Source organism: Balaenoptera acutorostrata, chromosome 2 (genome assembly GCF_949987535.1).
Source record: "Balaenoptera acutorostrata chromosome 2, mBalAcu1.1, whole genome shotgun sequence".
Lineage (NCBI taxonomy): Eukaryota > Metazoa > Chordata > Mammalia > Artiodactyla > Balaenopteridae > Balaenoptera > Balaenoptera acutorostrata.
Genome location: NC_080065.1, coordinates 32,635,834 through 32,647,847, shown reverse-complemented (window position 1 = coordinate 32,647,847; position 12,014 = coordinate 32,635,834). Strand labels below are relative to the sequence as shown.

At 40.3% G+C, this 12,014-nt stretch overlaps 1 protein-coding gene across 1 annotated transcript in view; it reads right to left on the bottom strand.

Annotated features, from left to right (window-relative positions):
- Nucleotides 1-12,014, bottom strand: part of SPEF2 (sperm flagellar 2) — a 175,147-nt gene that overhangs the window by 56,513 nt on the left and 106,620 nt on the right. Inside the window, 3 exon segments of the mRNA XM_057540876.1 lie at nt 1,913-2,060; nt 5,850-6,030; nt 10,133-10,284. Of these exon segments, the coding sequence (XP_057396859.1) occupies nt 1,913-2,060; nt 5,850-6,030; nt 10,133-10,284 (481 nt within the window).

Sequence of the window (12,014 nt, the reverse complement as noted above, 5' to 3'; positions counted from 1 at the left end):
ACAGACACCAAAGAGGATGCAACTTAGTGTTTGGGGACAGAAATTAGCAAACCCCAACATAGCGTTGGCCACCTGGAGAAGTACCACTTCACAAGGGATACTTGTATTGGCCAAGTGTTTCCCAGGTCCTCATCAAGAGAAGATCAGAGAATAACCTCAAACAAATACGGTGGAAATGTAGCTGATGGTCAAGAATTCGTAATCTACTTCATTGTCTTTTAACTAGTGCTTAAATACAAGTACTTCAATGATTACACACGAGAATTAGAAAATAAGAATTTGTCAGTGTTTGGGTTTCCCTGGTGGCGCAGTGGTTAAGAATCTGCCTGCCAATGCAGGGGACATGAGTTCGAGCCCTGGTCTGGGAAGATGCCACGTGCCGCGGAGCAACGAAGTCCGTGCGCCACAACTACTGAGCCTGTGCTCTAGAGCCCACGAGCCACAACTACCGAAGCCCGAGTGCCTAGAGCCCCTGCTCTGCTACAAGAGAAGCCACTGCAATGAGAATCCCGTGCACCGCAAGGAAGAGTAGCCCCTGCTCACCACAACTAGAGAAAAGCCCGTGTGCAGCAACAAAAGACCCAACGCAGCCAAAAATAAAATAAATTAAAAAAAAAAAAAAGAATTTGTCAGTGTTTGAGAATTTGCCCATAAGAAATGGCAGTGAGATTCTAGCTGCAGGCCCAGCTTGTACTATTCTACTTAGTTCAATAAATCTTTCTTGAGGGTCTGATCTCAAGGGGTTAAAATTTTGGGAAGAAGACAAATGTAAACAAAGAAATTGTAATAAGATGTGTTAATTTCAATAGTGAAGGTAAGTATAAATTACAGATGAAAGAGCCCTTAATCTCTCTGGGTTTCTGTTTTAACATCTGTAAAATTAAGAGATTGGACCCAACCAATTATTCCATTAAAGTAAATGGAAGCATTTCCTTCAAATGTTGCTTATTTCCATTATGTTCACCATCTGAAATGGACCAAGGTCGCCTGTTCTTTACTGTGGGGCTACCCTTTCCTTGGCTTCAGGGGCTACCACCTCCCCCAACCCCCATCCTGAGGGCTTTGTCTTAACTCCTACTCTAGCTGCTTGGATGGACTCCATCTGGAAAGCATTTTCTACCGCTCAGATGGAGTGAGATAACCGCACTCTCCAGGGACCTCTACCTCCCCCATAAAGAACAATGATCGGTCACATGTCTGTCTCTGCCATTAGACTACAGTCCTATCAGGGCAGGGACCACATTTGTTTTTTTAAGTTTACCACTGTGTCCTTAGTACCCATCCTCAGCATGTTCTGCATGGCGGGGTGCCTAACAAACACATCAGGAGCAACTGATCAGTGGAAGGACTTTTGCTCATGTGCTTCCCTCTCTTCCTCTCTTGCCTCAAGTCACTGCAAAAATGTACAAGTGGAAACATTCAGAGGGGAGGGTAATGTTTGTGGTAGAGCCCACCCTTTCCTCTTTTCATTTCATCCTGCCTCTGAGGCTGAGTTTTAGGTAGGAGGCCTCCAGGGCAGAAGGATAGGCTTGAATGAAACCTGAAACCTGAATTAGACCTGAAACTTACATACTCAGAATTAGCTTTTAACCCTTTCTTGACTAAGGCAGCCAGTGTCAGCCCTCTTGCACACACTTTTCAGATTACATAGTGTCATCTTGCAGTTCTTTTCACATGTTCAAAACTGTCTTTGAGATTTATTTCACCCTGGATACACTTGGCTATTCGGAGAAATGCTGGCATGGAGAATGTTTGCCAGCTAACACTCCGGCTCACAGAAGACTGGGTCTCGAAGTAAAACCTAATGAACAGCATTCTAGTAGCTCAGAGGCTCCTGTGCCTGGTTAAGTGCTTGTTCTCCAACAAGGAGAGGTTAAGCATCCAGGGTTCTGGATGCTAAAGCCGTGAATACCTTTTCCTTTTTTGTCCTCTTTTTTTTTCTTGGGCGGCTCCTTTTTCACTTTTTTATTTGCAGCTACCTGAGGAGGTTTTTCTTTTGCATCTGCTGACTGGTTTTCTTTTTCTTCTTCCATGAGCCTCTGATGAATTTCAGCAGCCACCTGGTTGTATAAGAGCAACATTTCAGTTAATACAACATTTATGAAAGACGATAGCCATTTGGATTTAGCCATCACCCAATTCCATTGAAACCTCATTCTACAGCAAACATGCCATGTACTCAATCTTTACAGAATATTTAAAAGATTCTACTTAAATGGAAACCTGTCCCTGTCCCAAGATGTAGCTTCCCTGAGGCCACCTGTGTGGAGGCCGCTCACTTTCTCAAGCCCTGCCTGCCATTCGTCTTTAGTTACGCAAACATTTTTTTCTTTTCAATATCTCAGACCCTATGGATTTAACACCCACTATTCTTCCAAGTTCCTGTTATTTCTTGGTCTTCAACCTGGGGCATTCCTCTATATCACTGTTTCTCAGGTTTTTTTTCATTATTGATTGTTTTTAAGTCAGTTTCTCCTAACCACATTCCCCTTCCTGAAATTTTAATACTGCAGAAGGGTATCTGCCTATGTATTTTATGTGTGTCTGTGCTTCATACATAAAATTGGTGAGAATTTTTCATGTCCTCCAACCAAGTTTTGGGGGCACATGCCCTGTATTAATTGGGCTCATGGACACTTGAATCCTGGGCTTGCATTCCATTCTAACACTAGACATCACCTCACCAAGGTGCAGTGTTCATGAGGATGACCTGTCCCACAGGCTAACTGCATCGCTGCTTCTTAACTTCCTCTACTTGGGGGAAATTTCGGCTTCTCTCCATATCAGCACCCTCCTTCTTTCACTCTCATAGATTTCCTGGTATGAGAGATTAGTTGTGTGGTCACAATACAATAGCTGATGAAGGGCGGGCAGAGAGGGAGGTGTGTGAAGTGCGGCTGGGATCCCTCCATCTCGCCTATGAGGCTGGCTCTGCTCTGCAGGCAGCAGGAAAACCTTGTCTTGGGGCTTGTACAGCTGGGGCTGTGCCTGCAGTTAGAAAGACTGGACCTTTTGAACCATGTTTTTCTCCGGATATATGCCCAGGAGTGGGATTGAATTTGAAAAAGAATAAATACATGTATATGTATAACTGAATCACTTTGCTGTACACCTGAAACGAACACAGCATTGTTAATGAACCATGCTCCAATATAAAATCAAAATTAAAAAAATAAAAAAGAGAAAGACTGGACCTGCTAAAATAAGTTCATCTGCCCCTGGTGAGGTGAAGGGCGTTTACGGCTGTAAATCTGAGAAATGAGAGCTGAGACGAGACTCCCAAAATGAAGAAAGAAAACCCACACACACCATGGGGGCAGTAGCAACATATGGCTGAAAATTTAAAAATCTCAATAAGGCAGCTGTTGAGGAAATGGGGGTCCATGGGAGTTTATTTATTTATTACAGTGCTTTCTGTGTCCAAGCCTGATGTTATTTCTGAGGAGAATTGGGTGAGGGGCCCAGAGGAGAAACAGGAAGTTGCATAGAGGTGAATAGAAAGATGAAGAAGGCACAATCTAATCTCTACTCTCAAAGAAGCTTGCGGTCCTGCGGGTGCGATAGACCAGCCAATTCCTGTCCTCTCCAGATTCCCACCACGCTTCATACCCACGGCTCAGCATATCACTGCCCCCAACTGTTCTATGAGTGTTAAATCTTGTCCCCAATCTCCAAATGAAATGAGCGCTCCGGAGGGCTGAGCCAGCCCTGTTTCTTGGTTTTCTCCATAGCTTTTAGCATCTGTGCTATGCTCATAGAAGATGCCCAGGAAATGCTTATCGATTGATGGAATTTCTTTTAAAATAATCATATGCTACAGAATATACCCACAGCTTCTTCTGTATTAGCAGAACCTTGGAGGGATGCAGAAATGTTACAGAGAGCAAGGCAGTTTTTTTGCGGGTGTGTATGTGTTTTTTTAATCAGATGTTCTTTTGATAAAAATGGATTTCATGATATATACTGTACTTTCAAATTCTTGGTAAAGCTGAAAGCAGACTTGTTAACATTCTCCCCTAAATTGCAAGCAATTCAGTTTTGAATGTGTTCTTGCAAACCACGGTGAGTTAGCAATTTCCTTTAAAATTGGATTTTTCTCCTCTGTAAACAACCTTGTGATGATGATGATGATGATGATAATTATCATCATCCGCATTTTTCTGGTCCACTTCCCTCGAACACCTCTGGGTCTCTTTCAAAAATTAACATAATTCACAGTACATCCAGCAATCTAGCTTGTAAGGCTGAAGAAACTCTAGAAATAATGCTTTGACGCTGTGGGTGTTAAACATGACTTATTTCTTTGAAATCATTGCACACCTGCTAATTACAAGAAAGTTTTACTAAAAATTAACATAACGTACTAAATGAATAGCTCTTGGTAAAACCGCTGTGTAGCGAAAAGCCCGTGTTAAAGTGCTCTCATTCCCATTGCCCTGATCTCGGCTGGTCCTGTTCTCCCTGCAGCAGTTTACTGAATCAGGCCTGTCTCATCTGAAATTCAAAGTTCACTTAAAGACATGTAATATCAAAGTCATAAAAGTCTATTAGAAATATAAAAGCAGGATTCAAATGTAAGTATTAGGAATATTAATTACTAAACAATCCTTCCTCCTATGCTTTCTATGTGGTTTTCAAAGGTTCACAAGCAAAGTGGTACAGTTTTGAATAAATTTCTTAATATAATAATCTATTATCTTTAATGTCTAAAAAACGTTCATATACATTATTTCATTGGATCTTTTCAACCATTCAAGAAAGGAAAGATAAGGTAGAATGTCTCCCATGTTACAGATAAAGAATCGAAGACTCAGAGAGGTTAAGTGATTTTCCTAAAATCACACGGCTTAAACAAGAAGTGTAGCCAGTGCTCTTTGTGCTGTATGATACTCTCTTTCTAATAATCTAATATTTAAAATCTCATTTCCCCAGGTAATTTTAATGGGATTCATAAGACTTGTAAGTTGTCTTTATGTTCAATTAACATTAAGGATAATAATTCATCTACTTTTTTAAGAACTTCTAGATCCGGTTTCCCACTCTCTGGTGCTTGGTAGCTGTAGGCTTTGCGGTGATCCGCCTTGCCATGACCATCATCATTTATATGAACATCAGTGTCACCAGCATAGCGGCAGCAGCATCTCAAGAATGTACTGAGGACTCAGTACTGTGTTAGATGTGGGCATCATGCTAGGTGTAGTGGATGCAGAAAGTTTTAGAACCTAGTTAAGTATTCAGGAAAACATTAATAAGGTAAAAATCACAAACAATAACCTAGATACTAAGAGTCAAAAGTGGGAGAGACAATAAATGCTACAAGGATTAGAAGAGCATGCAATCAGAGAAGGCTCAGGCTTCAGGAAACAGACAACCAACTGGTTGGGAATCAAGGTAGGAACTAGTTCTGAAGACTTAAAGAAAGGATAGGCTGAATTTCTGACTTTAAAACTGCAAAATCGGGCCCTACTGGACCCCATTCTTAAATGGCAAGGTTGGCTAGGTGCCTCTCTAGATGGGGTTGTTGCTTCCACTTGGCCACAGTCCCACTCCACCCTATTGCCTTATACTTAACCCATCTCATTGACATTTCCTGTAGAGCCCTGCACTTGGAACCCTGGGCCAGCATAGAAAATAATCTAAATGTTGGTTCACTCCTTTCTTGACCTCATATATTTTCTGACTGAACTGTTTCACTTCTTATTTCTTTCAGAAAAAAAGAAAAAACTTCTGGGAGGTATAGATTTATATTGTGAACATTGTGTAAATTTTCTGTTCATAGCATATTACCAGCTTTGGAATTTAATGAATGGGTATTACTGAAAGGAAACATAGTAACCAGCACTGCTTACCATGTGAGATATTGCTAAAGAAGACTGCTGCCACGTGTCCATCACCATCTTCTCAGCGGCCTCAAAGTTTAACTCTATGTTTTCCAGTGAGTAATCGATCTTGCCCTTCAGTATGGCTTTTGGTTTTGGTTTGGATAAAGCTGACTCTGGAGAACTGGGTCTTTGAGGAACTAGGGGAATTCTTGGGAAAACCAACAAAAAAGAAATATAAAGATTTTATTTAACAGAATTCTAGTTCTGTGTCCATGTTACTTGGTGAATTTCGTTGTCCTGCTTTAATCTCAATTTTCAAAGTTTTCTTGGAAGAACACTTTAGATGGAGAAAGGACTATGAAAGGTTGTATTATGGTCTACACCTCCTACAGAAATGGAAATAAAAACAAAAATAAACAAATGGGACCTAATGAAACTTAAAAGCTTTTGCACAGCAAAGGAAAACATAAATAAGACAAAAAGACAACCCTCAGAATGGGAGAAAATATTTGCAAATGAAGCAACTGACAAAGGATTAATCTCCAAAATTTACAAGCATCTCATGCAGCTCAATATCAAAAACTCAAACAACCCAATCTAAAAATGGGCAGAAGACCTAAATAGACATCTCTCCAAAGAAGATATACAGATTGCCAACAAACACATGAAAGGATGCTCAACATCACTAATTATTAGAGAAATGCAAATCAAAACTACAATGAGGTATCACCTCACACCAGTCAGAATGGCCATCATCAAAAAATCTATAAACAATAAATGCTGGAGAAGGTGTGGAGAAAAGGAAACCCTTTTACACTGTTGGTGGGAATGTAAATTGATACAGCCACTATGGAGAACAGTATGGAGGTTCCTTAAAAAACTAAAAATAGAACTACCATACGACCCAGCAATCCCACTACCGGGCATATACCCTGAGAAAACCATAATTCAAAAAGAGTCATGTACCACAAAGTTCATTGCAGCTCTATTTACAATAACCAGGACATGGAAGCAACCTAAGTGTCCATCAACAGATGAATGGATGAAGAAGATGTGGCACATATATACAATGGAATATTACTCAGCCATAAAAAGAAACGAAATTGAGTTATTTGTAGTGAGGTGGATGGACCTAGAGTCTGTCATACAAAGTGAAGTAAGTCAGAAAGAGAAAAACAAATACCGTATGCTAACACATATATATGGAATCTAAAAAAAAAAAAAAAAACTGGTTCTGAAGAACCTAGGAGCAGGACAGGCATAAAGACGCAGACATAGAGAATGAACTTGAGGATACGGGGAGTGGGAAGGGTAAGGTGGGACGAAGTGAGAGAGTGGCATGGACATATATACACTACCAAATGTAAAATAGATAGCTAATGGGAAGCAGTCGCATAGCACAGGGAGATCAGCTCTGTGCTTTGTGACCACCTAGAGGGGTGGGATAGGGAGGGTGGGAGGGAGACGCAAGAGGGAGGAGATATGGGGATATATGTATATGTATAGCTGATTCACTTTGATATAAAGCAGAAACTAATACACCATTGTAAAGCAATTATACTCCAATACAGATGTTAAAAAAGAAAAAAAATGTTTTATGGTCTAGAAAGTCTAACAAGAGGAAACTAGAGACAAGCAATGCTAAAACATAATTTTTAGGTCTAATTCTCAGTAATTATGAGGAGGGGGATTAAACAATGGCAATTATGAAGAAATGCAATTTTGAAATTTATCTGGGATATAAACTTCCGACAAGGTGTAAATCAGTCATGAAAAGCAAACCAATAGAACTGGACGTCACTTCTTTAAAATGACTAGCAGTTGGCTTCCGGAAGTAGACAGTTAAAAAGCAGGATATGACAGATGTGAAGTCTGCAAGGGGGTGTCCCATGGAGGTGTGAGAGCTCCTGCAGCCCTCCCCACCCTTGAGAATGGGTGATGAAGGCTGTCTCTGTTTTGTGAAGTGCTGTGGGAACAGAGTTAAGCTCTCTCTCCCCCTTTCTCAATCATATTGCTGCCCCTATCTAGAGATTTTAGAGCTGCACCTGGGAATGTTCTATCCCTGAAGGATCCCAGGATCTCAAAGGCTAACTGCAGGGAACGATCCACAGAGCAGAATGCTAATTGCGACTGGGATTCCCCTCGGTGATAGAACATAGGAAGAGCTTTCAGCTAGGGCAGAGAGGAGCTCCAAGGATGCCTTTGCTAAAATTTGAGGAGGAACAAGCATTTGGCTTGGCAGACTCAAGTTGCTGGGGACCAGAGCAGGGATGCAGAAAGCTGGCTGTGAACTCCAGCACACAGTTAGCTTGGCCTTGTTTTGAAGCATCAGATGAGGTTTTCTGAAGTTGGCTCTTTGAGTCTCACAGCGCTTGGAATTCTGACAGTGCACTGTGCCTTATAAAGGCAATGTGTTGAGGGTCTACAACTCAGTATGTGTCCACCCACAAGGACAGTTGACGTTTTAATAATCAAGTAGTGCTTAATCTCAGTCACTGAGATGTGAGATTCATGTGTCTAATAAGATAAAGGCTGTGTGATCATCCCTACATGTTTAATAAGGGGCAATAGGCATTCCTAACACCTTGCTTTGGAGGACAGCAGTGGTGGCGTATCATTTAGAAAAGGGATCTGGATTTGGAATTCATTTACTGGGAAAAATTCTGGTCAGCTAGCTCTCTCACTATCAGTAGATGTATCAGTAGATACGAACTGGGGCATGTCACTCGACTTTCTGAGGCTCCATTCCTTCTGGAAAAATACAAACATAATAATAATATTGTTACACATTATTGGTTATTAGTTAACACCATTATTATTATTATTAGGTTGTTGGAGGAATAAAATAGACAAGCTATGTGAACATGCTTAACACTGCTCGTTTCCCGATACATATTAAAGAGACTGGTTGGTTGGTTTGTTGGTTGATGCCTTGATTGGCTGAGAGTTCCAGGAGATACTCACAGCAGTGATCTGAGGTTGAGATTGGTGCACATTGTTTTGCAAAAAGTAAGAACTGGCTGTTCTTTTGCCTGTTTCATTCTACTAACCAACATTAATAGCTTCCCCATTATGCCTGACTTGCTATTTTGTGCTAAGAACAGAATGCCCTGCTACTGTAGACATTGAAACTTGGCCTCTTTTGATGACTCTGATGGTTCATATCACTTTGGGAAATTTTTATTGTTCTCAATTTCAAAGTTCTCTTTCAGAAGCTTGCTGAGTTAAACATTTCTCTTGTATCTGTGTCAAAAAGAGGGTTCAGACTTCTTGTGTGTTCTTGCTTACTCGTGGTCCTGACAAGGACATGATGGGACCAGATGGAAGAAGCCTAGAGAGAAAAGGGCCTCAGATCACTGTGGAATCCTATCGTGCACAGGCCATTTCAAATCCTTTCTGGAATAAGGGAGGGTAAAATGAGGAATGTAAGAACATGCGATACTCACAATTAAAATAGTGCATGTGAGGAAGAATAGTTTGTTGTCATATTAGGCAATAATATGATGACGATAATAGTCATCACTTATTGAGAGTCACTGGGACTAGGTCTCAAGTCTTCTGACTCCTAGGCATGGTGCTACGTGTTTTGAGGATTTCATTTTCTGTAATCTTCATAGCAACCCTACTTTACATATAAGGAAACCAAGGCTTAAGAGAGTTGGGGTGACTTTCCCAAACAAATTGTTTTAACTTAATTACATATAACTAGTAATTGCCTGAAAATGTCATTTTTCTTCCACTCTTACCACCAAGTTTATTTTCTTACTGGTGGGAATCTGATGTTAGACTACTACTAAGTTTCAGTCTCACAAAGTCATAATCACATATGACTGAGTCTTTACTGTTTCTCAATTTCCTAACCTGTAAAAGAAGACTCATAACACCTTCCATTGTCATTTATATAATGCCATGCACACACACAAACGCACACATACACACAGAGCAGCTTGGGACATTTCATAAAAGTGGTAGAGGGTCACGATCCCTTACTAGAAACCCTTGTGGTCAAAAGTGTTTCAGAATTCAGAATTTGTATATACTATACATTCCATAATATCCCCAGCAGTCTGTTGGAAGCACTCTGTAACAAAACACACTACATCTCTGCAGCAGAAATGAGTAGATATTCACTATAAGTGGGATAAATAATGCATATCAATAGTCTTGAGTCAAAGTTTTCAGTTTTTAGAGTTTTTTTTGGATTTTGGATTAGCAGATACAAGACTGTGGTTTTATTAGTGGTATTCAATTTAAAATCACAAAGCTTTATGTTGAGACTGATTACAGGGCAACGTGATAGCCTGCCTTACCTAAGCTGGAATTCCAAAATATCTTTACTATCCAGTTGGACCAATGGGACTCGAGTAAATCTCTTAGTGTCGTCTGTTGGGATTTTACGTTCCATTCCCCTGTAATAATCTTGAAGCAGTCTCTTCGTATCTTGGAAACGGTTCAGTTCTGCCTTTAATAGAAAATATGAATGTTAATACCCAAGACAGAACAAGCTGATCTGTACATATGTTCTATATAAGCCCTGTAAGCACTATTTTATTTTTTTATAAGATTATTTATTTATTTATTTATTTTTGGCTGTGTTGGGTCTTCGTTGCTGTGTGTGGGCTTTCTCTAGTTGTGGTGAGCAGGGGCTACTCTTCGTTGTGGTGTGCGGGCTTCTCATTGCGGTGGCTTTTCTTGTTGCAGAGCACAGGCTCTAGGCCTGTGGGCTTCAGTAGTTGTGGCACGTGGGCTCAGTAGTTGTGGCTCGTGAGCTCTAGAGTGCAGGCTCAGTAGTTGTGGCACACGGGCTTAGTTGCTCCGCGGCATGTGGGATCTTCCCGGACCAGGGCTCGAACCCATGTCCCCTGCAATGGCAGGCAGATTCTTAACCACTGCGCCACCAAGGAAGTCCCTGTAAGCACTATTTTAAAACATTGAGGTTGAAATCAGTTTTCTGGAAATTAAGAAAGACAATCGGCTTCAACTGTATATCTAAAATTTCATAACAATTAAAGAAAACTGGTGAGTTTGCTTTCTCTGTACTTAGTACAATTCCACTTAACAAGATGACATTTCTATGCCTCTTAACAAAGTGACAAAATGTTGTATGAAGTCTGAAGTAGTGTATATTATTCATTATTTTGACATTAGGAATTCTTCCTGTGTCCTGTATTCAATCAACCAATATATTAACAAACATTTGAGTATCTTCTGTCATAGGTAACATATTAGTTGATTTGGGAGATACCAAAAATATTATATATACAAATATATAATATAAATACCGATACAGATACAAAAAAACTGAAATACAAAATAAGACTAGGTTTTGGTCCTATAGGACTATGTAATGTAGCTGTGGAGAAATAACAATGGTGAGGTAAAGGCATAATGAAGAGTTCTCTTTTCACAGTTTCCATTCTTGCTCAACATGAACAGAAGGGTGATCACTCGTCCATGCTGACAGCGAAATCCCTCTGCTGGCTTTGCCAGTAGGTGTCTTGAGGGACAGGAAACGGAGAAGCATAGAGGAGCATCGGTTATTCCCAAGTGACTCCCTTGCAGCCAGGGCATTTTCCTTTGCAGTAACGGTGACATGCATGCACAATGAGACCCTGCACAATGTCGATTACACAAACGTAGAGCATGAGTTTTCCAACCTGCTCTCCCATTAGGTGTCAGATCAGTTAGCATATCTGTGCCTCTCTCTGGTGGTGTAACCATGACCTCCATCCTTTGCTTTAGTTAGTGGGGCTACTTAAACCAGTACCTGAGGGTTTAAATATTGAAGCTCTTATGCAGATGTATTCCATAACAGCTAGTTAATTATAGAAAGCATCTTTTCTAAAAAGAACAAAACTGACCTGGTGTTCAAAGCCTTTTGCTGAACCTAACCCAGGATATTTATGACGGGATCCCTATATTCAGCAAGCAATTAATATGGCCATTTATTTAATAAAACATCAAGAAGTAGTCTTGTACTACCATATTCACAGTTTGGAACAAATAAACGTCTGCTCTGCATTGTAGTCTACAACAAAAGACAAGGACAGTTTCAATAGGTTTCTTTTTGATACAGAAAAGTGTATGCCAAATTGCTCCTGAAAAGCTGTTCTCTGCATTATTAAACTTTTCTAGCTAAATGATTGAAACAGGAAGAAATTTATTTGGTTAATTTGAACCTATGTTGTAAAT